At 37.5% G+C, this 24,931-nt stretch overlaps 2 protein-coding genes and 1 long non-coding RNA gene across 4 annotated transcripts; 2 read left to right on the top strand and 1 right to left on the bottom strand.

Moving 5' to 3' along the window:
• Nucleotides 1–98: 98 nt before the first annotated feature.
• On the bottom strand, nucleotides 99–12,603 carry LOC144641387 (BRO1 domain-containing protein BROX-like). The gene is made up of 11 exons (XM_078500401.1): nucleotides 12,473–12,603; nucleotides 7,695–7,898; nucleotides 6,942–7,037; nucleotides 6,522–6,594; nucleotides 5,317–5,425; nucleotides 4,718–4,807; nucleotides 4,110–4,195; nucleotides 3,753–3,834; nucleotides 3,375–3,525; nucleotides 2,811–2,967; nucleotides 99–2,168 (listed from the first exon to the last, which is right to left on the bottom strand). The coding sequence occupies exons 1-11, from the start codon at nucleotides 12,574–12,576 to the stop codon at nucleotides 2,067–2,069; spliced, it is 1,254 nt and encodes a 417-aa protein (XP_078356527.1). The 5' UTR covers nucleotides 12,577–12,603; the 3' UTR covers nucleotides 99–2,066.
• A 231-nt stretch (nucleotides 12,604–12,834) lies between these two features.
• Nucleotides 12,835–17,910, top strand: LOC144641389 (uncharacterized). Of its 2 annotated transcripts, XM_078500403.1 has the most exons (6): nucleotides 12,835–13,914; nucleotides 14,605–14,638; nucleotides 15,590–15,658; nucleotides 16,352–16,453; nucleotides 17,154–17,210; nucleotides 17,341–17,910. In XM_078500403.1, the coding sequence occupies exons 1-6, from the start codon at nucleotides 12,901–12,903 to the stop codon at nucleotides 17,712–17,714; spliced, it is 1,650 nt and encodes a 549-aa protein (XP_078356529.1). In that variant the 5' UTR covers nucleotides 12,835–12,900; the 3' UTR covers nucleotides 17,715–17,910. The 2 variants fall into 2 exon arrangements, with proteins under 2 accessions (XP_078356529.1, XP_078356530.1); XM_078500404.1 differs by lacking the exons at nucleotides 15,590–15,658; nucleotides 16,352–16,453.
• A 220-nt stretch (nucleotides 17,911–18,130) lies between these two features.
• On the top strand, nucleotides 18,131–24,925 carry LOC144641385 (uncharacterized). The gene is made up of 3 exons (XR_013568544.1): nucleotides 18,131–18,347; nucleotides 22,227–23,305; nucleotides 23,530–24,925. It is a non-coding gene; the product is annotated as an uncharacterized LOC144641385 (long non-coding RNA).
• The last annotated feature ends 6 nt before the right edge of the window (nucleotides 24,926–24,931 follow it).

The following is a 24,931-nucleotide window of genomic DNA, read 5'->3' as shown; positions in this document are numbered from 1 at the left end:
ACAAAAATTACCGGTACTGTCAGTGAGAAATTTTGGTGGTTGTAAAGAATTCCTTCACTTAAATCTCTCTACACTGGTAAGCAGATAATCAGTCTTGATTTACATGTGAGAATTTTATTCCCAAACTGTCATTTCATCACCTTTTATTGTGTTAATTTTTTATAGTGTTTCAACAAACCGTTCTCCAAACCTCAAACGTAAAGTCTATTCAACAAATCGACGAAATTTTCTCATGGTCTACATTCACCACTCGCCTACTACTATTTGTTCTACTTGAGATTCGAACATTTATGACGTCATTTCTTTGGTGCAGACCTTGGAAAAATGTGGTGGATTTGTTCTATAGAACTTCATAGAAATTATGTCATAACATATCATAGGTTACGTTAATTTCATGGTCAAAACTTCCATCGAGCACAGCTTCGACCAATGAACGCGCGAGAATTCTGCCAGTTATTATAAAAACACATATTTCTTACAATAGGTATATAGCAGTGTGTTTATCAGTTTCATAAACGTATTTAAGAAACAATATCGGTCGAAAAACAAAATAGGCGAAGTTAAACGGGCTAAAACTAAAATTCTATATGCCCAATACTACTCAGTCTTAATTTGTCACGTAACTAAAAAACTTATTCTAAAATTATCTTATTTTAAACTAGGGGCTAGAGCGACCTTAAACGGCATTACCAATTATACAATTCATATAATTGTCCAGCAAAATTCTCACAGTCTATCACCGGGGTTTTGTTAGTCTGCAACGCAGGCTAAGGAACCGTGCGCACTATATGAATATAATGTGCAATATAAATGTGCTATGCACGTCGCGCTCGAGGTTTGCACCTATATGACTTGCATATTGTATTGTATTAAAGGATTGATATTCTTCATTTAGGTCAATATAAGCTTGAAGCTTAAAGCAGTTATTAACCCAACCTGGTGTTTACAATAAAGAATGTGCATGAATGTTTTTCTCCTTTTCTTTTTTTTTTTTTTTATCAAAACCAATGATCGCCGATAACGTATTTTGTTTCTCTCATTCGCACATTTCAGTTGAGATATTTTATCTGATTTTGTCGCAACGATGCTGCAATGCATGTCGAAAAGAATTATTGTCCGAAACCAGCTACATTTCACTGCACCATAGTGTCCAAAGTTGAACTCTTGTCTTTTTTGTGCAACTTGGCGCCACAACTTGCAATCTCGGGTGATAATACGAGTAACGACGCTTTGGAACTTACAATAACATTATTGCACAAAAAGTTGTAAGAAAATGTTTTCTGTTTTGGCTTTAATTTTGTGTTTGTTACAAGACCAGTTTTTTTTTTTTTTTTTTCATTGTTTCAGATTGCGATAATCAGCATAGATAATAAAAATTCGAAACCTGAAAAGATTTATACATTTTCATGCCTAAATGCCATAGTAACAATGCTGTAGGCATATTCTTCATTTTCAGCCATTTTGATGTACCCTTGACATTAATTAGCCAAGTGCTTATCTATAAAAAATGGTGTTTTTGCTACAGACCTGTCTGCTTCTTCTGCAGCATGCAGTATATGTATGTTCTATTAACAATTATTCTGCGAAATCGCGCGGAATATCGCCTGATACTTAGCCGACGAGGCCGTAGGCCGATTTGGCTAAAATCAGACGATATTCCGCAAGATTGAGCAGGATAATTGTTTTATTATTCAACAAATTGTCAACGAAACACATTTTGCAGATTGAAAAACTGTAATTATGCAGCGCTTAACAAGATTTTGGGCGAATCTTCGCAACCTACGTATATCGCAGGATATATGTTATGTACGGATGACAAATATCGTTAACATTTTGACCATATATGGGCAGCGCGCGCATCTGTTGAATAATAATTATCTATTTTTTTTTACCTCTACAGTACCGGTAATAGAAAATTAAAGACAAATGCAATGTCTCCAAAGACATGTACTTGTCTCCCCCACCCCACCCCTCGGCTCCACCTGGCATAACTATTTACATTGCCACATTTTAAAAATCATTGTAAGGGTTGTCTATCGTCATAGCATGATATATAATGTCTCTTCTTAAGACACAACACATCCAGATGAATTGTTAGCCGGTTTAACAGGACTTGAATCTTCAGGCTCGGGTACAGGTTTCACATCGCCTGAAGCAGCCTGGGAATCCTGAGAAAAAAGACAAAGTTTAATTCACTACTTGAAAACAATACAATAAAAAAAAAAATTGTTTCCCGACGCCCTTACTAACGTGAAAGATGGTTGGTCGGTCAAGCAAAGAACAAACGAACAAAAAATAAACAAAGTACACAATTAAAAAATTAGAGGTGTGTAGGGGCCGGGGAGCTTGTATCACGGGCAGATTTAGAAAGTGCAACTTTGTGACTTTCGTTGTAGCGCAACGCAAAAATTCGTATACAACTTTTATAACATACAGGTAACATTGACTGATAAAACAATTGTCGTAGGGGTTTAAAACACGAATCGGTAAAATTATTAATTTCCAGGTTGTCTGTTTGTTTTTCAACTTTTTTAAAAAACAGGGGTCGATTGCATGTTCATGGGAAACGAAAAAGCTTAGCCACCGAAAAACATGAAGTCAAAAAAAAACGACCCTAAAAATAGCATGGAAAAAATAATCTATCAGTGCATAATTAACACACGGACCTCATACTCAGTTGACAAGAGGTATAACCAAACAATAATTAAAAACACTTCTTTTTCCATTTTTTTGCCGATAGCGGGTCATTCACTTGACAAGTCAATCCACATTTAGTGAGACTAGTGAAAGTTACAATACAACTGACTTACCTGGGGAGGGTGGGCTTTTGACGCATCAAATCCAGCATAGGTATCTCCTGACCATGAGGCATGAGGCGCCGGCAGTGAAAATTCCTGTGGACTTGCTAAGCCATGTGTCGCCTTGAGTTCAAGCTCAGGAGGCTCTGCGGGGATCTTATGAAAGTAACTGAATAAAAGAAAAATGAGATAACAAATAAATATCATTATAGAGCTAAAAAGTGCTTTTGATAATCAATTACTTGTTAGCCATCAGCTCTAGTTTTCTGAGGGAATAGCCAACAAAGCGTAGCCAAAATGAATATCACTCAAACAAAACGAAAGCAATAAGTCTTGACCAGTGGTTGTAGTAGAAACTTTCCTAATTGTTGATAAAAAAGTGATGCCGCCTTGTGAAATCTGTGAACAGTCTGGTGATAATCTGCACGTGATCGTCAAGGCCCAGTAACACCGGAAACATTTTTGTTCAACTTATCTCGCAACTTTGTTGCATTGTAAGTAATAATTGTTTTGCGCGTTTCCCTCCGTTACGGTTTGGTTAAGCGCTATAAGTTATAATAATTATAATGTCCTTACATGAATCCATTCTCGTGGTTGGCTTTCTCCAGTTTCTTTCTGATAATGGGACCGAGTTTAAGAAAGAACGGGTGTTCCCATGGTCTGGCAGTAGAGCCAGGCCCTTTAAAGCTGGAGTACTCACGGGAAATCGCTTCTGCCTTCTTGTACACTGTATGGGAATAAAGAGACGCAAGTGTAAGCTACGAAATCATAATTGGACTCTAAATGCTCCCTTAGCTCAATCCAATTGATTTCATTCAGTCACACACGCATTCACTCACTGACTTGCTCAGTCCTAAAGTCAGACAGACAAACAGACAGACAGACAGACAGCCGGTCAGTCAGTCAGTCAGTCATCTATCTACTGTAAACCACATTGATGCATGAAATAGTTACATTTATCACTTTCTTGCAATGCTCGGATCGCTTTTCCACACTGATCCTCGTCAAGAAGAGTTTCTCCACAGAAGCAATATGCCTGCAACAAACAATACCAACAAAATTAATTACAATCCCATTTAGTTCTCTAAGATGTATGTGAGACTGCATGGCCAGTAAAATCTCTCGCCATTGTATTTGAGACAGATGTTGTTTACATCCTTACACTGACACGAACCTTAATTGAGAGCACACTGTCCCACAGATAAGCAAGTGAATGGCATCTGCTAGCACTGACTTTCACTTAACCAAAACTACAGATGGTCATTAATTTTAAAATTAATTTGAACTAGCTCAGAAGCAAACTGGACTCACATAGGCCTGATAAAATGCAGCCTTGAGGTCCAGGTATTTCTTCCATTTCCCTGCTTTTGTTGGTTCAACTGACTTCAATGAATCACCTGGGAATGAGTAGAAAATATGCAAAGGAAAAAAAAGAGGTCAATGAAAATATTGACTTCTCCATTGACTTCTCTTCTCAAAAAAATTGCCTAACTCGGTTCCGTTGACAATAACCTTAAATGAAATTTCTCTCTCTCAGTGGATTTTAAAAACAAACTACATTTTTTTTTTTTATTCATCCACAACACAAAGTACAAAACATACAATTACAAATGGTTCAAATTTTTGCTAGCCTAAAACAGCCGCGCAATTGCTGTTTTGGCAATTAATATGTTCTTAATTACTTAACAAACAAACTACATTTACCTTTATCAGTTGACAAAACAAAGTAAGCCAATAAGTATACTTTACAAGTGACATCATGTGACAGTAGTAGTGAAATCATTTGACAGTCATCTGAATTGTTTGGAATAGGCAACCATACTGATGGAAAATAATCCATCACACTAGCCTATCTACTGCACAACTGTTGACTGCTTCAATGGTAGCCACAACAATTAAAATTAGAGTAAAAAACATACTTGCAGCAGTAAATAGTTTTGCTGTCTCGTTGGTAAGTGCAGAGATGAGTGATGCTTTATGTTTGAGCTCTACTGCTCGAGCCACAGTAACTGAAAAGGGAAGAAAGACATTATCATTGCATTCTAGAGTTACAGACAGGAGAATTCAAGGACAAAAGCTAATACTAGCACTCTGCATGTATCACAACTGCAATCTAGGTATTCTTACCAAGCGACAAATGCAAAGAGCTACAGTTGCATTACCATTTGTATGCATTACATGCCTATCAGGATAGGCACCATTGGCCTGCAATGTGTGCAAAGGGCTAGTCAGCTCAGGGCCGTACCTAGGATTTTTTGTCTGCGAGGGCAAGTTTTCCCGGTGGGGGCAACTGGGTTTTTTTTAGTTTAGCTTTTCCTTTTTTTCTTCAGTTTTTTAAGTTTTTTTAGTTTTCCTGGCGGGGGCAACTAGCCCCCCAGCCCCCCATCTAGGTACAGCCCTGCAGCTAACGTAGCCCGGACAGCAAGGTTAATTGTAAAACAATGTATGAAAGCAGGGTAGAAGATTATTTGCAATTTGCAGTTTGTATGTGCAATGTCTAATATTATTCTTTTCTCACCTTCCTGAGCTTCAGCCACACACTGCATCTGGTATGCCTCCAGCACTCGCTGATCAGTGTCAGCACCCTTTTCAGCAGATAACTCGCCAAGACGAGGCATCAGACTCTCCTTTAAAAAATTAAAAATAAATAAATGAACATGAAGTACCAAAACTTAATATTAAACTCCTATTTTAATTTGACATTGATACCAGTATAACTAGGGTGCAAAGAAATTGGATTTTACAGGTTGTACTCATGGAGCTGGAAACAAACATTTTAGATTGAGCCTGGGCCTAACTCTGGTTCTCCAAACAAAAATATTATTATACATTAGAATTACTTTGAAACATGTGATTGGTCGAGAGCATTCAGTCAATATACAGTAGCATGTGAACTTGACATGATAACCCAATATCTGCAGCAGATATTGGCCAATGGCCAATGTTCTGACGAAGTTTTACGCCGGCGCTAGAAAAAGTGATGGCAAATTGTTTAAAAACGTATAATAAAACAATTATTGAATTCGGTTTTCGCATGATATCGTGAATTATCAAAACCTGAGAAGAAGAACCTGGAGGAGAAGCATGAGGTTGAGCATGATATCGTGAATTATCAAAACCGAGGTCTGTGTTATCTGCCAAAGCCGAAGGCTGAGGCAGATAATACAGACACGAGGTTTTGATAATTCACGATATCATGCTCAACCTCATCCAATAATTGCTTAATGAACAGATATGAATCAAAGCAAGAAATTTCACATGACTGCTATCCATTTTGAGTGAATTTAGTCTTATTGTCATCCCAGCCTATTTTTACTGTTTAACTACAATTAAAATTATAGTCAGACCTCTCCTTACAGACACTTCCATAGTATGGACATGGCTATAAGCTGGTCCCAGAGAAACCAGAATTGAGGGTACCCAATAGGTTTTTCGGGATCCAGGATTTTGCAGGAAAAGGGAAGTGAGATTCGGGATAACGGAATTGACGTGTATTTCAACACCCATCTTTCGACATTCTAAACATTCTTCTGAACTTGTGGCCCATTTCCACAGAAGACATAAAAGCCATGAAATGAACACTGGTATATGCATTGGTTGTGATTGGCTCATTTCAAAAGATAGTCACTATGTACGTTAAACACTGAAAGCAGATATAAACAGGTTTCAACTGTATCAAGTACTATAAGTAACAACATGTACTGATCAATCCAGATTAAATACCTTGACAAATTTGAAAATTCCTCCAGCAGTTCTTAGACTAGTGTGAACTTCCTTTGCTTCATCCATAGTAACCCTGGAGAAACATAAACAAAAAAAAAGTTCGAACACAGCGCAAATCAGAGCTCAAATTTTTGAAGGAAGTATTTCGAACAGAGTGAATTTGCAATCTACATGTAATTTTTTTGAAATTTGAAGCAAGTGAAATATCCTGCGAAAATTTGTGAGCTTTAAAACAATAGGCTAGCAAAAGAGCCACTTTTTGGCTGCAAATTCATCTTGAGCGAAATATTGAAATTTCAAGTGATATATAAGATATATTATTTTATTAGCTTAAAGCTTTCTCTACTGACTGAGTTATACAGTAACAACAGCATAATGTTCTAGTTAATATATAGAGGGTCTGGAAAGTAGAACACTTACTCTCCCTTAGCTGCCAGTTTAGCAGCATACTTTGTATACCAGATGGCAACATTCATACAGATGGACGTCAGCTCAAACACACTATCAGCTGCACACCTAGGTAGGCAGGAATACAAAAAAAGTAATTATTATTGATGGGAAGGTGCAGTACAAGATTAGAGTATAGGTGTCTTCTTTACATTATATTAATAATGGTTAATACAATTCATTTACCCTTTTAAAGCAAAAAAAGCCGGCTTGAACTAGATTACAGTAAACTGTATACAGTTCTCTTTAGTCAAGTGCAAATTGCATTAGACAAGGTCTTTTTTGTTTCATTGTTGTTGTTTTAGTTGTTATTTCATTGTCAATTAGCCTGAGGGCAAAATTGCTTCAAAGATTATGTAAGAATGTAAAGTCTCTAACATATCGCCAAACATAGCCTGGGAAATTCGCAAATTTATGGAAAATGCCTAGCCAGAGGCTTCCAAAGATTTGCAGAGTTGACTCTTAAAGAAAGGACTTAAATTAATGGAAATTATGCCCGCAAATATTTTCCAGCAAAATGATCTCCTTCAGAAGATCACTTAATAATGGCATTCATTGCAGCAGCTGCTCAAAACACTTTGAGGACTTGTTAACTGCTCACACTGCACTGAGTGTCTAATGTTAAGACATAAAATGTCTTAATTACAGTGAAAAATCACCCCTCCACATCAAATATACATGTATTTTCTGTTGCATCAGTTCATTTGCATGATCTTACAAACTTACGTTGGTGTATTTCCACAAATAGAGTTTGTCCACTTGAACATGACTAGCTTACGGAGCTTGCTGTCGCCAGAGCCTGTGGCAGGATCATTGACAAGGCCATGAAGGAGTGACCAGTAGAGTTCAGCTGTTTGTTGGATTGATTTAGGATCGTTTGAAGGATCAGTCAAAGAATTTAGCAGCTTCGACCTTGCTAACTTTAATTCCCTGAAAAATGAAATTAAGAAATTTTTCTTTATAACGCATACATGTCTTAATAACATAATTTTCAAGCTGTACAAAAAATATGACAAATTTACAATAATTATTTACAGTGAAAGTCGCATCAGCCCTTTTAGCTGGTTTTCATGCGCAGGTCATATCTATCCAGATGTCAATATTTTACTGGAATTTGGATTTTTTTAGGAGGGGGGTGGGGACCGAAGTACCCAAAGAAAAACTATTGGAACAAGGCTATGGATGGCAATATGTTGGAATCAAACCTGGGCGACATTGGTGTGAGGCAAGTGCTCTCTGGCACTATGCTCTGGTCAAATATTGCAGGATATATATAATATTGCAGGCCTGGCGCACGCTACTGGTGTACACGATATTCATGCTTCGGCGAATTGCACGGTTTGTGTGCATAAAAACAATTTAGGCACGGCTTGGGCACAGTTTAGGCACAGTTCATGCACAACTTACGCACGGTTCAGGCACGATTTAGGCACGGTTCAGGCACGATTTAGGCACGGTTCTGGCACGATTTGGGAACACTTTAGGCAGAGAGTATGCACATTTTACGCCAGATTTCAATGCATTGTGAATGTACTACAACAACGAACTTAAAGATTTTCTCAGCGCATTCTAATTGATAAAATTTCGAAGACGATAGTGTTTAGAATGCGTTTCGATTTTTCTTCTTTTTCACTGAATGAAAATTTTTCCTAACACCTTGGAACAGGTTGTGAAAGTGGCAAAAAAATAAAGAATGTTTGTACGTGCTATCAGACTCACGATTGCTTCAATTCATGATCTTGCTAGCAAATATTTCATTGCCTGACAAGCAGCTTGTACTGAATATACAAGCCAACAGGATAGGTACTTGGTGATTTCCATTTTCCAGACCATTAAAACTTGATATCAGCTGATGGCTTTTTACCTCGTTAACAGCATTGAACTACTATCACAATTTCTGTTACATAATTGTACATTTAACTGGAAAACTTGTTTTACACAACAACGAAATCGTAGAACTGCATTTGCATGCTTGCTAGACGAGCCCTAGACGAGTTGTCTGTGTTGACAGACTTTGTTGACTTAACTTTAATGCAATTACAAGCTGGCCAATCAGAAGCTTTGGTTCTCACGGTTGAAAGTATAATCCTTGAGAAGAAAAGTCCGGCTGGTGTGGTTCATTCTGTTGAAGCAGAGAGGAATAGCGCCCTGTTTTCCTTTGGTTTATGATTTATGCAAGCTTTTTAGTTGAGACTTCTGATTGCACAACATTCATTTCAATAGAACAAGCTTTACTCATCAGTTTTTACAACATTTAAAAAAGATATTTGCGCTTCAATTTGACTTCAGACGGTTTGACCCTTCACTTAACGTATAACTTTTGGCTGCATAAAACAACCAGTTACAAAGAAAGTAATCTTTCATCCTTTCGTAGTGAGCTTTCTTTTTTTCCGTGAAGGATGGGCACATCTACCCGCAATTGCAAGTTGTAGATCTTTAGTAAATAAATAAACTCTAAGGTAACCAATTGATTTGTATCTTTTGACTTCTTTCTATGTAGTTTTCTAATCTGATCACTTTTCATTTTATTATAGAAATTTACTTTAAAGTTACACAATGTTAATACAAACCTTACCTTGTCTTGACAACTGAAATTTGATTTTGGGCCAGAACTCTTGTTGAGAAATTTTCTCTTGCACGATTTAGGTTTTGGTACAGTTCAGGCACAGTCTAGGCACGATTCTGATACAGTTTAGGCACAGTTTATGCACGGTTTAAGCACGGTTTGGGCACAGTTTAGGCACACTTTAGGCACAGTTTGGGCACAGTTTATGCACAGTTTAGGCACGGTTTTAGCACGGAAAAGAGCGTTTTTGTGGTTAGCAAACGATGGTCTAACATCGAAAATGTAGTATTATTTTGAAAAGGGATTGTATAATCTCGGCAAAGCTATGACTGACAAAAAGCTGATTTTATGTCAATTAGAGATATGGTGTTTTTGAAACACAAAGATAAGTGGATAGAAAGAACAAGCGAGTTTTAGAATGCACGTTTCAGTGAAAACGAATACATCATCTTGTGGGTCGCAAAAGTGATCAGGTGAAAAAAAGGTCCTCAGCTTTTTATAAGGTGAGCTTTTTTTCAAAATTCAGAATATGTACATAGGTTAAAGATTCTCTCTAGGAAGTTTTATTACTGTATTCCTTATTAAAGTCGAGAAATCCTAAATGTGCCTATGTTAGACCGTAAATGTTACGCGCCATGTCAAAAAAAGCCGTTTTCAACAGTGTTTTTTTTAATTATTTTTCGTCAAGATACACTTTAAAAAGAAAATAAGTCTTCCAGAAGAAATTTCTTTGATAGTTCAAAGTTGTGTTCAAATCTTAACAAAATCTCAATTTGGACAGCTTAATTACAGCATTTTAAAGTCAAATTTACAGCACTGATCACCAGTAGCGTGCGCCAGGCCTGCAGTTCAAAAGAATATATAATATTGCAGTGTAATAATATATAAATTATAATATTGCAATATATATAATATTGCAGTGCAAAATATAATATTGCAGTTCAATCATCTTTGGTAAATTGTTACCTCAAAGGGGCATTGAAAATATCTTAAGAAGAAGGGAGAGATTTTAGGTGTTCTAGGATAGTTTACTCATGCGACAATTCTTGTGTTAGCACCATTTGCATTGATATGGGACTTCAGAAATCAAAACATCAATGGAAAACGTTTCCAAGATTTCCATCAATCAAAGTTTGAAGGGGTTGCCAAGAACGTTTCTTGAGAGCGATCAGGCAAGTGAACTGGCAATGAATGAATTTTATTCTGTGGACAAAACTCCATTGAAAAAAAAAAACGAAAAAAAAACTAGCAATAATCACAAAAAAAATAAAAGATAAAAAACTTTTATGTCCAGCGAGTTGTGAACGTATTGCGACATTCTGTCTGCCACTGTCAGCTTTGTATAAAATTAATTTTTCGCTTAACCCTTTCACTCCCATGGGAAATACCACATTTTTGTACGGTAACTATGGACCCAAAGACCACAAATACAATATACCATTTGAAAGGTATTGTTCGTGGCATGTCATAAATCATACTAACAGACCCAGAGGAAGTCACTGTTTTAATTCAAAAGGTGACAAAACCAAAAAAATGAAACATTAAAAAATATCTCATTCCGCCTATATTTTGGGTATTGGGTAATGTGTGGGTTGTTGTCAGATATTTGATTTTAAAATTGAAAGAGGAAAAAGTTGCAAAAGTTATAGGAGTGCTTAATCAGGTCTCATATGCTAGGGGGAATGATTCTATACTTTAAAAAGACAGATCTGTTCAAGACCATTTTCCTGTCCAAATTTCATACAAATTGACAAAATATTGAGCATGTTATGGCATCTTGTGCCATATGGCACTCTTGGGAGTGAGAGGGTTAAGATCTGTAAACTGTTTAGTTTCATTTGATTTCTAAAGTCTTAAAATTGAAGGTACAGAAAGTCTCGAAAAAATCTTAAAATGTCACTGCTGTGTAATAAAGTTGAATTTGACCAAGTTGCTATAGTCTTCGGTCGGCATAAAATTTATTGATCGCTGGTTAAACTTCATGATCGCTTATGCAAAACGTCAGATCAAACTTTGATTGACGGAAATCTTGGAAGCGTTTCCACAGGTGTTTTCATTTCTGAAGTCGCATCTCAATGCAAACAGTTGGTAAGTACAGAGCTTCCAAGTCGCAATTCATGGCTTCGCATTCTATGTCTGGCCAGCATAAACCAGAGTTGGATTTCTGATCTGTAGGGGTTTTGGAAATGACCGATACATTAGTTGTACATGTATTCATTATGAAATTGTCAAAACAGCAGTATATCCTTGCATTCAAAGTTACATGTCAAGTAAGTGTATATTTATTTCAGTTCAGCTGTGGTTTTGAAGACGGTAATTTTAAGGTATTACGGAAAGCCAAAAAAAATGTTTAATTACAAACTTTTATATGAAAGCTAAAATAAAACCTAAGTCAGCCAGTCTTTATTTAATGTGATTTGTTATTTTGCTCAAATCAAGCTTACAGTATTCAGGGCTGCAAACAACAGACAATCGGTCATCGGACATTGACCAACCAAAATTTGCTAATGTCTGACGAGTCCCAAGTGTGGTCGGACATGATGTCCAGACAATGTTTTGATCGTAAATCATTTTACGGCAACGATGAATAAAAATCTATCCGGCCACAATTTTGTGTTGTTCAACCAAGATGGTGTCTTAGTAGGACATTTGCACTTTCAAGTGAAAAAAATTATTTACAGCCCTGGTATTACAGAGCATTTTCATATTTGTGCAAAGTGATGAGGTTTAGGTGGTATGCTTGATTTGTACCCCGAAATAAATCACTCTGTCATGATATAAAGCCGGCGTTTTATACTTAATCAAATATTTTTTGGCAATTAAAGCTCTGGAATCGATCGTTCGATTCTATAGGCTTTAACGTTTTCAAGTGCCAAACGTTTTAAGATACATTTATCAAGGCTGCAGTGAAAGAAACAAAACAAAAATGGAAACTTACCCTAGCATTTTAGATGAAGACGAATTTGTTGCCACATTTCGAATTGATTCAAAAGTGACAGGAGCCGAAGCCTTGATGGGATTTCTGTGAAACCAGTGCGCCATTTTGTTGTTACTATTTTTAGCTGCTAATGTAATTTTCTATATTTTGAAGTTGTGCTTTTGTTGTGGTCCGCTGACACAATTCCGGAAACCGCCAATAGTCGGGCGTCTCGGGCGACAAGTCGGGCGCGCGAGGACGGTCGGAAGTTGCCGGAAGAAAGTGAGTTGTTTTTGATTGGTTCCGAACTATTGTCAGATCGCTCTATTTGATTGGCTGGCCTTTCAGACGAGGCGGGAGTGGCGGCGATTTTGAAACAAAGGGACGCTCATCTCGATGATCCCTCGATCGAGCTGCATTTTTTAAATAATGATAGTAGTGTGAGCAAAATGTCCGTGGAGCTGGAGGCCACGGTTTTGGATTCCTTAAGGCCCGTATTCCCGAAGATTGAGGACCGCGTTTTGTCCACGTGCATCAGGAAGGTGCAAGAAAGAGTGAGAAGCGATCGCCGACCAGCTACACATGAGCTTACAATCATTCAAGAATGCGCCAATATGCTTTTGGACGCAAATAAGGAGGTGAACGACAGTTTGACGACTCCTTTACCAGAACACTTAGACGTGGTTGATTCTCCCTTAAAAGACCACGACGATGTTGTGTCTGTCTTGAGTAACACAAACCGTACATCTAAAGTGATTGGGATAAGTACAAACGCGCCGTTCTTGAATATAGTGACGCCATCTCCCCTCGCTAGGAAAACGGTAAAAAAACAGAGAAGAATATTGTTTAAAACGCCTACTTCGAACAGCACTGTTAGGAATTTTCAAGATCTAACTCAAGAAATACCAGGCGTTGATGTTCCAACGGTTCATGTTGAACCTGTCTTGGACCTGATAAAATCCACCTCGACGACGCCAACAAAGAGCGGCCTCAAGAGAGCGACTGAAATCGAGCCTTCGAATGTTCTAGCCCAGTGCAGGCAGTTGGAGAAAAAAGATAACGGTACTAAGAGTCCTGGCGAAGCTCAAAAAGAAAAAGACTGCATGGAAAACTTTTCTTCTATTGTTTCAGGAAAATACAGTAAGCAGTGCTATCGGTTGCTTTTAAATGAATTCAGGATCATTCCTGTTAAATACATTAAGATAGCTTTTTCTAAGTATAACGGTCACGATGCATCAACCAGGAGGTATTTACAAGAACAGCTCCGTATTTCTAGTGCAACTGCTACGTCGACTACCACTTCTGCAACTCAAAACACAAGTGCACTGCCATCAACAGTGGACACAACTAACACAACTGATGAGCTTGGCTTTGATAAGCCACCTAAAATACTACTCTTGAAGCGTAAGCGTCCTTTTGTACCAGAACAGAGGGGCAGAAAAGTTGCCAAGCCTGCCAAAAAGGTGATTAGACAGGCTGTTTATTTTTGATTGTTTGTTTGTATACCACAAAATTCTGGGCAGTGTTGATCTAAATACGTTTCATAAGGGCCATTCCAAAAAAAATTCACCCCCCCCCCTCCCGTTGACAAAAGAGGTCTAAAATATGTCGGCACCTTTGATTCTTTCTGAGGGGGGTAAGTAAAAAATGAGCAAAAAGTGGTCTTTTTTCTGATGGGGTTAAGAAAAATCGGGTTTTTCTGAGGGGGGAGGGGGGCATTATGTTGGCACTTTGATCTTTTTTTAGGGGGTAAAATTTTGACTTACCTCGTCAACAGGGGGGGGGGTGTGGATATAAAATGGAATGGCCCTAATAAAGCAACATTTAGCTAGCCCTGTTCAGTACTGACGTCCAGCAGTGGGGGGCTTATATCTGGGGGGGGTGGGGGGGCATGGCTTACAATCACTGTTTTTTCTTTTTCGTCTACAGGTAGATGAGCCAATAACCAGGGGGGATTATAAGTGGGGGGGGGGGGGCTTATAACCAGAATTTTACAGTATTTCAAATACAGTCAAAGCTCAAGTAAGGGACTTCACAAAAGAAATTCAAAAAAAATAACCCTTGTAGTGCACCCTTTGAATGAATTTTTTGTACATAAAAGTAACCTTCTGATCAGTCTTTTGAAACTTAATCACTAGTTTATTTATTTTCAGGCCTTGGGGGATATTCTGTACCAGAAACAGCCTGGTAGGTTTGATTAACTAAAGGTTTCATTGCTGCTTAACTTTTGTTTCTTTTTTTCTAAGTGACAATTGCATTTTTGACACATATTCCATATTCAAAAAACATCTATTAACCAGCTCTAAATCTTCCAGAATAACAGCTGTCAACAAATTACAAAATGCTGGAAATGGTTTTACCAATATTGTGGGTTTTTTTTACAAAATCCTTCCTCAGGGCAACTGACGAAATATATGTACAGACGGACTGACAGACAGACAGACATACAATTCATACATACATTCATTTAATTTGTTAAGTATGCAGTTCAGAAGGGGCAACTCACAAAGCTGATGTGGACCTACTTAAAGTTTTAAATCCATTACCAAAAAATTTTCTTACCAAAAAAAACAACCTATTTACAATAAGATCAAAATTGATCCTAATAAAACTAAGAATTATTGGTTTGACACATGCAGGAACTTAGCCAATGAGGTCGTACAGTAGCTTCATATTGTGCTAGATTGAGAAGGAGCCACATGTTTAATTATTCAACAAATTGCACTGTCAATGAAACCCATTCCACAGCTAGAAAAACTATGGTTATGCTATGCTTGCAAGAGTCTGGATGATTTATGTAGCATTGTTCGTACAAGTAACATAGCCTTATTGTGTAGTAGCATCAGTGTGTAATCACAGCTTTAGTTTGTTAAAACATAAGTTTTGTAAATCTGGCAAACTGCCAGTATATTGTATTTACAGATTTGTGTACATGTTTTGTATGGATGGCAGATAACAAGGAAGTCCTTACCATATATGGGTATCACATGAATTTGTTGAATAATAAACACATACACCTTTGCTTTGGTCTTGCAGTTTTTAATATGAGACATAAGGAGTCTCAAAAGGGTAATAGCATGCAGAATGTAGAGGGTTACCAATAGCACCCCAATTGACTCTCACATGATTTCTTTGCAGGATCCAAGAGGCAAAAGCCTGACCAAGACATGCAATCAACGATTGCAACCAAGGAAATGGCACCTCCAGGTACCTTGTCATTTCAGTACTGTTATTAGCAGACCTTTATATGCCTGATCTTGCAGGGATGTAAATTTAAGCCAGAAGCACGCCAGGTATAATACCTGCCTGTCGCCTGACTCTTCCCCAATCATCTCTCTTATGAAAAAAAAAAAAAAACAGCAGGTGCAGGGAATGATGGCAAAAAGGAGATGACTGAATATGAGTCACAATGAACGCGAAATGTCTTTTAGACAGTTGGTTGAGAAATAAATACTACAAAGTTTAACATTCCCTTTTTTCCACTTTAAATCCGGTGCAGCTTGTGAACCCCTTCCCCTTTCCCCTCCCCCATTTAATGTTGTACACAATCAAGGCAAGTCTTGGAGATATCAAATCCAACATTGGTTTGGGCGGAGGAGGCAATATCGACGGGGTGAGGGGTAACATTTGTTTAAGGTACTCAAAAAGTACCAAGTGTCTCAACATTTTTTGCGCCCTTTGAAGGCTGGTAAATGGGGGAACTGGGTAGGTATAAAGTCCTTATTATTTTATAAGTTTATGAGTGTTCAAGCTCAGGTTTTTTTTTTTAATACAAGTGAATTTACTGAGGGGTGAGCGTTTGGTAGGAGTTGAACCTTTAGAAAGTGTCTCTGTATGAAACTTTATAGTCCAGTATTGTGTGTAATTCATGCACATGCATGCATATTTTTTATTCTTCAGAGGCCTCTACAAAAGGACAGAGCTCTTGTGCTGTGGGTAACAAGAGAGGATTGGCCAATGACAACAGGCAGTCAACTGCTCCTGTCAAAGTGGCACGTTCAGGTAAAATCTCATTTCAAATTGAAGAATTTGCATTGTCCATGATTTTGTTGTAGGTAGTAAGATTCTCAGAACCTAGCTTTTAAAAATGTTACCGATCACAAGCAGCAATTTACATTTTCTAGAATGCTCCTTTCTTTGACTTTCTGGTGTGTTTTTTTTTTATGTTTACAGGAAACTGAGTACAATGTATAAGGGTTCTAACAGCTAAATCTTTTATTGTGACATTGTGTCAGATCCCAGAAAATATCCATACCCTACCCTCCGAAATTGTAAGGGGAAAGGGGGGGGGAGGTCTTAAAGACCAAAATTTAAAAAAAAAATTAATTCCAGACAGGATGAGGGGTTTGGACCAATAAAAACCTCTATGGGGGAATATAGATATTTTCCAGAACAACACATAATTTACTCAATAATTGACTGAAGTAAATTTAATTATTTACATACCTGTATTCAAGTCAAAATACATGCTGCAGAATGGATAACATATACATGTAGACATATTGTTCAGACAAAAATGAGATTTGGTATCGTATGTCGAGGAGTTTTCTTTGCCTTCTGTGTGTTGTGATTTCCTTAGTCCAGATTGAAGTTTAATTCCCAGTAGAATGTAAGTTAACAATACACTGGATTAACAATACACTGTACATAGCACTTCTGTCTATTTATAATAAAAATTATAGTACTAAATGACTCGTTCTAGGTTGCAAGACACAAGTGCCCAACCAGAACATGCAAACCAAGGAAATGGCACATCCAGGTACCATTTCATTACATTTATTACACTTATTGAATGCAAAGATTATCTTCTGGGCCCATTTTTTTAAAGGGGGGATAACAATGTTTACTGGATCAATGTTTCTTTGTTTCTCTCTCAAACTATTTTCCAGTTGTGAAAGAAGGGACCCCTGATGATGATGTCCTTGAGGGCCTCTCCAACTGTATTGGTAAGGATTGGATGAAACTTGGACGTCGGCTGCAAGTCAGTCAGGCAAAGCTTGATGAAATAGATCACAGCAGGCCAGACTTTAATGAAAAGGCATATCACATGTTATTGTTTTGGAAACAACAAAATGGCTCACATGCCACTTACAGCATTTTATCTGTGGCCTTATGCCATGATTTTGTGAATCGCCGTGACCTGGCAGAAAAAAATTGTTTTTATCGTGAAAGCAGGGCAGAGACTAATGAAAGTCATCAAAGAAAGTTTTTTATGAAGGCACCTGCAAGATTAAAACAACAAAAAAACTTAAGAACACGATGATAATCAGCCTGACAGGTCAGCGTTAAAATTTTTTCGATAAATGGAGAATATTAATTTTTAAGTGGCAGTTGAGCTGTTTTAATTTCTCTTTCCAGTGCAATAACATGTTGTATGCCATTTGCATATTAAAGAAAAATGTGCATCATATAATCATGTTATGGTTTAGTTTTACCTGGGTAGTTTAGATTAGTTTAGTTTACATGTAGTTTAGTTTAGTTAAGTTAAGTTTAGTTTAGTTTAGTTTAGTTCAGTTTAGTTTAGTTTAGTTTAGTTTAGTTTAGTTTAGTTTAGTTTAGTTTAGTTTAGTTTAGTTTAGTTTAGTTTAGTTTAGTTTAGTTTAGTTTAGTTTAGTTTAGTTTAGTTTAGTTTAGTTTAGTTTAGTTTAGTTTAGTTTAGCTTAGTTTAGTTTAGTTTAGTTTAGTTTGGTTTGGATTAGTTTAGTTTTGTCAGTCTAGTCTAGTCTACTTTACAGATGTAGTTTAGTTTAGTTTTATTAGTTTAAAACGCTTGACATACTGTGATTGATCATTATAATTGCCTGAGCTTGCGTCAACGCGCATGCAGTGTCTGACAAGCTTGCACTAGCAGCGCGCACGCAGTAATAATAAAACTATTTGGAGCCACCATATTAAAGTGCTACTATGACCAAATTTTTTGTTTTTCTTTTCGCTTTTTTCTAACGCCAATTTGGACAATAAGTCCATATTTAACTAACACGCTAGAATTCAGAACGTTGCGAGCGAGATAAGCCTTAAAAAAGGTAGCCGAAAATCGTCGAAAACCCGTCCGCCATTACTCGGACCGCTTAAGTGAGCCGGCGACTGCACTGAAAAGCGGATTTACGCATGAGTTGGATCGTGACGTCATATGCGCATCTTGGCTTCGAGCTTCGAGTGTTCAAAGAGAGAATACACTGAGAATTCACAGGGTTATAAAAGATGTTTTCTTCGTCGAATTCTTCGCCCAGTTCGTCCGGTAGCCAAACCGAAGAAAGCTGCAACTAAGAGACAATGTAATTTAGCGGTATCGTTCCTTGTGATGAGGATTAGAGCCGTCTAAATAATTATAAAGGGCAATGTTTGTATTTCGTTCGATGAGGTTTTGGCGCTGTTTGCCTTCAATGAAGCTGTCGTCTTCTTCATGCCCGATCGGAGCACCGATCAAAGAAGCCTCGAAGAGCGAAGAGGAACGGCGATTCAGGGACTGCATACGTTTGAATACATGGTATGATGGGAAAAACGTAATTGAATAGTTAGGATAAAATGTCTGCAATGTTTGTAGAGAGGTACATACATGTAGGTTGCTATTGCCGTTTGAAGAAGCATTGAAATGATAAGATGATCTGAACTGTTGTTTTCATTCTTGTAATTTATAACACACGCCATGGGCATTATGAGCTAATTAGAAATCTTTCTCTGTTTTTTTCTCTCGACAAAAAGCTGTAATAACATGAAATAATGTCAACTTTATACAGAAAAATTAAAGTCAACTTGGATGGTGCAGGTGATCAATAGATTTAGCTCCTTGATTTATATAGTTTTAGCTTCCTTTACTGTAAAACAGACAATAATTTTGATGGGTGATATCAGTACAGACATCCAGTTTCAGCCAGCATTCAGTATTTCTGTTTCCTAAAATAAGGAAACTATTTACTAATAAATTATGTTATGAAACTGACCCTTGAGCAGCCGGAAAACTGGGTAGGAGTAGTTTTCCTCATTCATTTCACCAGAGTTAATGTGTTTTCCTCTTGGCCTCACAATTTTGTCCTTGGCCTGAGAGGATATGTACCCAAGTAAAAAGTTAAAAATTTTTCTGCCAGCCTCATACAGTAGTCAGATAGTACAGAGTCACAACACTTCACAGCATCACCAAAATGAACTAACTTGGCATAGTTTGTTCGAGGATTTTTTTTTTCTTTTTTTCCCAAAATCATGTGAGGTATATGAAACAAGAAACATATCAATGAAACAAGAAACATATCAGACTTTTTTTTTTACTTTTTTGGCACAAATTTTCCGGAACGAAACCAGTTATACCGTATTTTCTCAATTAAACGCCCCTGGTATTTATTTCGAATTTGGCTTGGTGGACCCGGCCTTCATTTGAAGCCGGCATTTAATCGGTTAAAGGACTGTTATTTTCTGTAAATGTTTCAGATTGATTTGCTGTTACTGATCTCCAAGACCAAGGGGCAGTTTGTCAAAGCGGGGCGATTTCTCTCTTCGTTTTGCTCTAAAATACTGTCCTGTTTTTATCCTGTGTTAACTTAACCCGACTGTAAGCAAGCCAGCTCTGTGTACCACCCTAGATAAACAGACACCATATTAGAAAAAAATTTCTGCTTCCATAAGGGTTAAATATACTTAATTCCCATAAATAGTCTTCACAATTGCTCCCTTGACACAAAAAATCAAAGTCTGCATGCAAGCCTAGTTGTACATCAAGCAAGCTTACCCCGTAAGTAGGATTAAGCAACCAGGAGTATTTCTACTTCCTCCTAGATAAATGCAAGTACAAGTTCATCACAGGTTTACCCTTCCCCCTCCCCACACCATTAATTTGCCGATTCCCATTCTACACTTGGTGGAGAGGCACTATGAGAGTAGTCTTGCCAAAGAACACAACACAATGACACTGGTAAGGGCTCACACCTGAACCCCTTGATCCGAAATCCAGCACACTAACCATTAGGCCACTGCATCTCAATACAACTACTACATTACTATGACAACATTTTTATTTATGGTACAGGTTTGACTGTACTTGTGTTAGCAGCTCAAGAGTTCTCTGGCACATTCACATGATTAATTTTTGGCTACTAAATCGACTCTTACAAAATAATGTGCGAGGCGTACAAGGCAAGGCAGTGAGGCAAGGCATGCAAGGCAGAAATCCCTACTCCAAATAAAAAGGCTAACTGCAAGCTACCTAACCTAACTGTAGGCTGACCGCACTGTTACATAGGCTAACTGGAATGGACTGCATGCATCGCTGCCTCGCACTTTGTGTTGACCCATAAATTCTCAACTAAATGAACAAAAAGGACATGCAAAAAAATATTGCAAACTCAAAATAAAGGGTGGCTAGGATTTCAACATTGCTCTGTTGCACACAACATACCGGTAAGTGTACATATACAATACGATACTTTAATTTGACACTCCCCTTACGGGGCTTTTCAGTGACAATAAATTACAGTAGAAATAACAATTTTAAAATTATAAAAATTACAATGATAATCATTACAATGATAAAAATTTGGATAAAATGAATTACTCCTAATTAATCTATGTTAAAAACTCCTCATATGGCTCATAAATAAAGGCTCATAAGGGTACATATGGCTCATAAATAAAGATTTACTGAGTAAAATCAGGATAGCCTGTATGTCTCTGAGACAGGCTGTCAGTGTTCAATCCTGAGTTTAATTTACTCCTCAGAAAATGTTTATGGATACTATTCTGTAAGTGCACAATGAAGTAGTCCTTTTGTAGCGACTACTTCTACATTTCATGGCAGAAATAAACAAGTGACCAACACCGAGAACGTGCTGGTGAGCAAAAAAAATTCAATTATTAAGACTGCAGAGTATACAGAGGATTACAATGGGAACATTCTCAGTACCTATAATCAGTAAAATGGTATTGCTAAGTTTTGCTTCCTTCTGCAGCTGTAGTGTACTTCACATAATGTATGTTCATTCGAGGAGATAATTCAGAAAACATACAGGGTTTTGTCCAAAAATTACCTTTTTGGGCATAAAGTAAGCTTATCTACAATTGATTTAAAAATAAATATTCTAGAAATAAAACGAGCGCTTGAGCAATAAAAGTAAATTTACGCCACTCACCCAATGTTTTGCTTCTACAAATTAGTGAATACAGTAAGCTGTAGATAATTTCGAAACATCTTTGCTCACGCATTCTATCCAATCCCCCAACTTCTCTCAAAAAGCTAAGAAGTTAACCTCATAGTGGTTGCAGGGAAAATATCTATAACACATTTCCATGAGTACAAGTTTCTCTCAAAGTTATCAGGTGATCGATTATTCATCTCGCACGGTTGAATCGGGCGCGTTGAGATGTCACGAAATTCCGCCTTTTGAATTGTTTTCTGCCACTATGTTGTGCAAAAGTGATCTGGAGATGCCTTGTAGTATGTTTAAAAAACATTTGTGCAGTAGATCAGGCTTCTGTACCACTTCAGGTTAAAAAGAAAACCAATGTTTGTCCAAATCGGTCACTCCAGCCTTCGAAGCAGGCATTTTGTTGATGCGCATATGACGTCAGCATGCTCTCGCCCCAACTAGTTCCAGATCTCTATTTGGTCCTCGGACATTTTTGAATCTAGTAATGGCGGCAAGCCAAAGCCGAAGTTTACGCGTGAAATAAGTAGTCTTCCAATTCGAATTTGAACTTAAAATTTGGCAAGGTTACTATTTAATGTAAGTACTTTCGAAAACCGAAGAGAAAAGGGAAGGTAAAATTTTGATCATAGTACCACTTTAAGTGATGTTCGTAAGTATATAAAATTACTGAATAGTAACAAGTTAAGGTAATTTATTGTAAGGGATGCTTGTAAGTTAGTCAGCATACTGCAAGTAGATAATGTTAGGTATTGTTAGTGATAGTTGTAAGTAAGTAAATAATGAAGCATATTAATAATTTATTGTAAGTGAGATAAAAAAATAATTATCTAATAGAGTTCATGATTGTTGTGAGACTTGTGACATTCTTGGGTCACGTACTGTACAAAATAAATTAGGCAGGTTTTTTGTTGTGAAGAAAAGTCTAAAATTGTACCAGAAATCAAGATAATCTTTGAAAATTTCTGAGAAAAATAATCAAATTTAGGTCATGGAAAGTCTGCGAAAGTCATGGAATCTCAAAAGCTTAAAAGAGTACGAACCCTGTTTCTAAAATAATGCAAAACAGAATTGTATTTAATGTACAGGGATGTAGCCTGCGCCGCAAACGAAACTAAATCCTGATTTAGTCCTGGCCGGGGTTAGGTTACGTCTGCGACGCAGACTAACAGGGATGATGCTAGTTAAAAAAACTATGGCTTGCTGTTTCATTAACCCTTTACCCCCTAAGGCGAATGGTCTTTGTTGGTAAATTAAATAAACCTGATATCTATATATGACACATCATTTGAAAGGTGTTGATCAGTATGTTTCACATCCACTAACTGCCCCTGGGTCTCCGAGGATGTATGTTTCATAAAACACTTGAACAAATGAGAAGAAAGTTAGACCTTTGAAAGAAATGGCTTAAAATGTTCAAAAGAAAAAGATTAAAAAAATTGTTTGTTCCTAGGCAAGGCTCATTGTAAAACTAATGAGGCCAAAACAGTGCCGGGTAATTTTGGTTATTTCTTTTTTTCCTTCTATGGTTTGTTTTTTATCTGTTATCATTGCAGTTGTTCTATAGTGTCCATGCAGGCCTATCAACAATTCAAGCTAAATCCAGAATCTTTAGGAAAATAAGTGCATTTCAACACTTCATTGGGGGAGTTTTCTTCTGTTGGCAGAATTCAGTTTTTATTAATAAGGGTTGATTTTCTCAGTTTCTCTCATTTAAGTGTATGTACCTTATTGTTACTTATTTTCGCGGGACTTAATTTTCGCGATTTTCGCGATTTTTTGAAAATCGCGAAATTAAAGACCTGCGAAAATTAATTCTAAACGATTTCTATTGTATTTTTTATGCTAATTACGTATTTTTGGCCAAATCGCGAAAATTAAGTCTCGCTAAATATTCCTGTTCCATTTTCGCGAAATTAAGTGCCCGCGAAAATAAGTAACAATAAGGTAAATTACTAAACATCTAACTTGTAATGCATGCATGACTATATTTCGGATCTATTTTTTATATAACCTGAATTTCAGACGTCCCTCTCTGGTCAGGCAACCATCTGGAGAGACGTCTGAAATTCAGGCTAATTTTGATACTGCGGGTGGAAAATGAAATGGCTTTTGTATTCATTTGCCAAGTGCAACCACAGGCTTACTGTACCATCCTCAGCCACAGGTTACCAAGATATGAGATTTTGGCGATTTTAAAGGTACAGTGCCAGTAAATTAGACAAAACAAGAGCCAAATTCCATTGAACTCTACTACAGTAACTGTACTACAATAATTATCTCAGTGCGGTCTGTTACAAGAACCGTTGGAAATATGGTTTCATTTATTTAATCCTGGAAGGTGGGCCAGAGCAGCTGTTGGAAAAGTGACGACTGAACAGAGCCATCAGGGCCATCAGCGCTCATCAGCGAATGGGAAAAAGGTTTTGCTTGTTGGAAGGCCAGCCTGAATGTAATTTGCTTCGAAATGCTTTTTTCAGCATTCTTCTTGATAAATATTTTGTCACAAAGTTGATCTCGTCAAGTGTAAAATGACAGGTGTTTTTAGTGCTTAATAGGAACTTTCCTCCTGCACGATTTTTTTTCCTTTCCCTTTTGCACACTTTTTTCTTGGCATTTTTCCTTTTTTTTGTATTTTTCCCCACCCTCCCTATAACGTTTCTAATGGTCTGCCCCTAACTTTATCCAGACCGGGAGGGGCAAAAAGTGGCCCTGTTGACTTTGAACGCAGTCGTTAGGTTGATTTTGAATTGCAGAGTTCGCATATCACTGAAAACTGCAATAAATATTCTGCAAGTTACGGCGTGTGGGGGCATGGGAAAAATCAGAAACAGACCGCTAGTACCCCGCCCTGGTGCTTAGGCCTCTGACGTCACATCTCCGTCAGTCAGGCGAAGAGAAGTGCTTCGAGTGCACTTTACAGTTACTGTATTATAATGTACGGAAAAACGTACAGTATTGTAAATTTAATGTCCGTGGACCGCGTGGAGGCGAGGATTTTGGATTCCTTGAGGCCCATGTTCCCGCAGCTGAATGACCGCGTTTTGTCCATGTACATCAGGAAAGTGCGAGAAAGAGTGAGAAGCGATCCAGCGACGATCACGCAACTATGCGTCGATTTACTCTTGCATGTAAAAGAACATATGAAAGATAATGAAGATAGTGATAATGAAATGAACGACAGGCAGAGATTTGCCACTTCCACGGCTTGTTTACAAGAACACCAAAACGTGTTTAATAATTATCCCTCTGTTAACGATCATGACGATGACTATGGTCCGTTGTTCGCTTCGGGGCTCTTAGTTCGGCATTATACGCCGTTCGGCACCTTGGAAGAAACAGTAAGATA

The sequence above is a fragment of the Oculina patagonica genome, unplaced genomic scaffold (assembly GCF_052425735.1).
Source record: "Oculina patagonica isolate OP01 unplaced genomic scaffold, crgOcupat unplaced9, whole genome shotgun sequence".
Taxonomy (NCBI): domain Eukaryota; kingdom Metazoa; phylum Cnidaria; class Anthozoa; order Scleractinia; family Oculinidae; genus Oculina; species Oculina patagonica.
This window is presented reverse-complemented; position numbering and strand designations above follow the sequence as displayed.

Bases quoted from the DNA above. Each gene is read 5' to 3' on its own strand.
- LOC144641387 (XM_078500401.1), bottom strand. From the start codon at position 12,576: ATGGCGCACTGGTTTCACAGAAATCCCATCAAGGCTTCGGCTCCTGTC. The intron at 3,835-4,109 runs GTGAGTCCAGTT...TGTTTGTTGCAG, and splicing joins CTGCATTTTATCAGGCCTAT to GCATATTGCTTCTGTGGAGA. The intron at 3,526-3,752 runs GTAACTATTTCA...ATTCCCATACAG, and splicing joins ATTGCAAGAAAGTGATAAAT to TGTACAAGAAGGCAGAAGCG.
- LOC144641389 (XM_078500403.1), top strand. From the start codon at position 12,901: ATGTCCGTGGAGCTGGAGGCCACGGTTTTGGATTCCTTAAGGCCCGTA. The intron at 13,915-14,604 runs GTGATTAGACAG...ATTTATTTTCAG, and splicing joins TTGCCAAGCCTGCCAAAAAG to GCCTTGGGGGATATTCTGTA. The intron at 15,659-16,351 runs GTACCTTGTCAT...TTTATTCTTCAG, and splicing joins CAAGGAAATGGCACCTCCAG to AGGCCTCTACAAAAGGACAG.